This window comes from Exserohilum turcica, assembly GCF_000359705.1.
Source record: "Exserohilum turcica Et28A unplaced genomic scaffold SETTUscaffold_6, whole genome shotgun sequence".
NCBI lineage: Eukaryota > Fungi > Ascomycota > Dothideomycetes > Pleosporales > Pleosporaceae > Exserohilum > Exserohilum turcicum.
Window position 1 is genome coordinate 1968808 of NW_007360277.1, and position 3090 is coordinate 1971897.

The following is a 3090-nucleotide window of genomic DNA, read 5'->3' on the forward strand; positions in this document are numbered from 1 at the left end:
GAAAAAGAGAAACTCAAACCTCTGCGATTGTGGGAGAGTACAGACACCAGATCACCTTCTCCTATACTGCTGGCACTACAACACAGAAAGGCAAGCGCTAAAAGCAACTCTTCGCGAGAACTACCTAACAATCCAACTACTCCTCCACACTAGCAAAGGCAGAGAGGCGACTTTAGCTTTCATTGCTAAAACTAGAGTAGGGACTAGAGGCTGGCATCTAGGCCAAGAACAAGATAACTAAAAATAAGCGAGAACAGAGAGACACTACCTAAAACTAATAATAACTAACAAACTTTCTTAAGTTACTTTCCTTAGCCCTAAAAGAGCTCGCTGGAAGACAGCCCTGCTGTCTAACATCTCTTCCTGTTTACTAAACTGCTCTTTAGCAACTGGAGTCCGCTTTAAGCGCAGCTAGAAGCGACTAAACCGCAGCACAATAGCAGTACTATACAGAGAACACTCTCACTTTAAACAAATTGTACCTAGAACGGCCTCTGGCCAAAGTCTTACATAGTCACTGACTGCAGATAGACTCTAATGGAATAATAATAATAATAATAATAATAATACGCAGTGACAATACTGATTTGGCCTCTTGCATCGAGTATCAGACTGCCTTGAACAACTACTCCGCCTGGCTCGCTGAGACGGTAGGCAAATACCCCACGGCTGTGTGGCAGCATCTATGGGAACACCACAACAAGCCCGTGTTCTGGCATAGCGACAATATGCAGCGCCTGCTCCCTGTGATATTGTTGCTTCTCCACGAGTATGACGCATCCATCCTCTTCAACCCGTCATTTTTCGAGACACGAAAAGCTGACGTCGTGGGTGCCACCTTCATCTTCCCTAAACCAGTGCTAAAATTCACAGACAAGACGGTCCATCTCAGGTACGATGTCAGCACCCGGGGCAACGGTGTGGATGCGCCTGTGTGGCCGGCCGACCTGAATGACCAAGTGGTGAAGGGCTGAACATCTCGTTCTGGCCAAAGACGGAGGTCGCCATTCGCTATGGCTGCATCATACTCGCTGATATGTCCTTGTATGTGATTGTTTCTACTTTTTCCTCTGTCTTTTGGCTATTCTCTTTACACAGGTCAATTGAGACTCAGTGGTAAAACTGGGAGAAGTGAAGTTGAGTATACAGGTACCAAGCAGTCACAGACCCACGTTCTTCAGGAACTTGGCCACTTCATATTATCGCGGCTTGTAAACATGAATCTCCTCTCTACCTTGATAACACAGTAGTTTTCCTCTTAAGCAAGCGGTCCAAGCCGCGGCAAAATCTCCCATAGTTCCACACCAATAGACAAATAACAAGTCAATACATAGTACTAATTAGTATTGCCATTGAATCCTCGTAGTGAAATCAATGCATCATCTTTTTCGCCAATGGATCACAACGAACCAGACGACAGTGGTGATACCTACTAGGGATGTCCAGATCCTGAAGTCACCAATCTCTGAATCATTCATCGTTTCCCCCTTCAAAACATGAGCGTGTATTAGACGAACAGCTTACTCGAGGTCTTCACTTTGAACGATAAGTGGGAGAAACCCATGAATTTGTATTTCCAGTTGAACAAGTCTACAACCATCCTGTTATGCGAGAAACAGTCCACTCCGTGTGGCCCACGGTATGCACTGTACCTAGATTTGCCCCTGGTTTGAAAAAATAATTTGTTGACCATTACGCCCTGCGATAGGATCTGGATTATCTACTACCCCACTGCCCAGGCTGTGAAGGTACATCACCAGTGGAGTCGATATGCTATTGATGGTGTGCAACGCCTCCACCTATGTCACCGAGACGACAGGCCACATTAGTCCGAACAGCTGTTTCGAGAGTAGTGCATCGTCAAGCTGCCCGTCGTAACCAATGGAGGTGTGGTAGAACAGCTGTGTGTGTCATGAATCATGTGTCATGTCGGGCGGGGTCCATTTATTGTTCTGGGGTACCCAGCCTATGTCCCTTGCTCGTACGGGGGCGGCAACGCGGTTCTTATTTTCCGGGTAGGCAGCACATATATTGGAAACTAGGGGGCAGACTCTTACCTCGTTTAATTCCAAAGAGGAACCCTATCTAGAGTGGACTTTGAGCATAGTTAATGTAACTATTATTTTTAACTCTAGACTGTACAATATAGAATCTACTATATGATATCAAACTCCTGATATAAAGCTAGGTCAAGTTGATTTACTATAGTATATACAACATATGAAATATATAATATAGATATTTTCTTGATAAGTATAGCTAAATGTTTTGTAAGAAACCTTAAGGAATGGGTTTCTAGTAGAGTACGATGAGGAAGGTGTATATTAGAGAGGTAACAGTTTAAAAACGTAATAGATAAAACACTAATGTTTAATACCAATTTCTTAGCTAGTAATATAGCTTAAAATATATAAGGAGGTAATTAAGAAAGCTAATATCTAGTAGTTTAGCGTATTAGACGTAATTTATACCTAGTAAGTAGTTAGATATAGCTATATTAATAAGAATATAAAGAGGAAATAACTTTAAATTATAGCTGTATATTACCTTTTCTTTAGTACAGATTAGTTGAATTTTTATATATATTATAATACAAAGTTCAAATTTGAAAATAGTTAATATCAGTATAGAAAGGTCACATTGCAAAAGGGTTCTTAAAAAGATAGATATTATAAAACTTTAAAAACCTAGCTAATAGAACAGCTAAAATTAAGCAAGGTATAGATTTAAAAAGTAGAAAATAAGTAGTTTAGCGTAGTCGACCTTTATCTTACTTAGTATGTAGCTATATAGAGTTATATACATAAAAATATATAGAAAGAAGAGCTAAAAAATAAATTGCTAACGTGGTTCACAAGTGAGTCGCTAACCCAAGCGAGTCGCTAACGCCCCACCAGCCTATCAACTTTATCACTATAACGCGTGATGTCTTAACAACGCAACCGTCTATTAATATATTCTAAATCTAATCTTCAACTTGCTGTTTTTAACGTCTAGTTGCAACGTGTTTAGAGTGTAAACCGTGCTGCTACTATCTACAACGTCCCACAAAGAACTCTATCTAATCAACGCGCTAGAAAGCGCCCTTAA

The 3090-nt window shown here is 40.9% G+C and overlaps 1 protein-coding gene across 1 annotated transcript in view; it reads left to right on the plus strand.

The window, feature by feature from the left end:
* The window catches only part of SETTUDRAFT_156640 (uncharacterized protein), a gene marked incomplete at both ends in the record, with an annotated part of 7782 nt that extends 6808 nt beyond the window's left edge, over positions 1–974 (plus strand). The window contains one exon of the mRNA XM_008031769.1: positions 612–974. Within this exon, the coding sequence (XP_008029960.1) occupies positions 612–974 (363 nt within the window). The remainder of the gene's footprint in view (positions 1–611) is intronic.
* Positions 975–3090: the final 2116 nt, after the last annotated feature.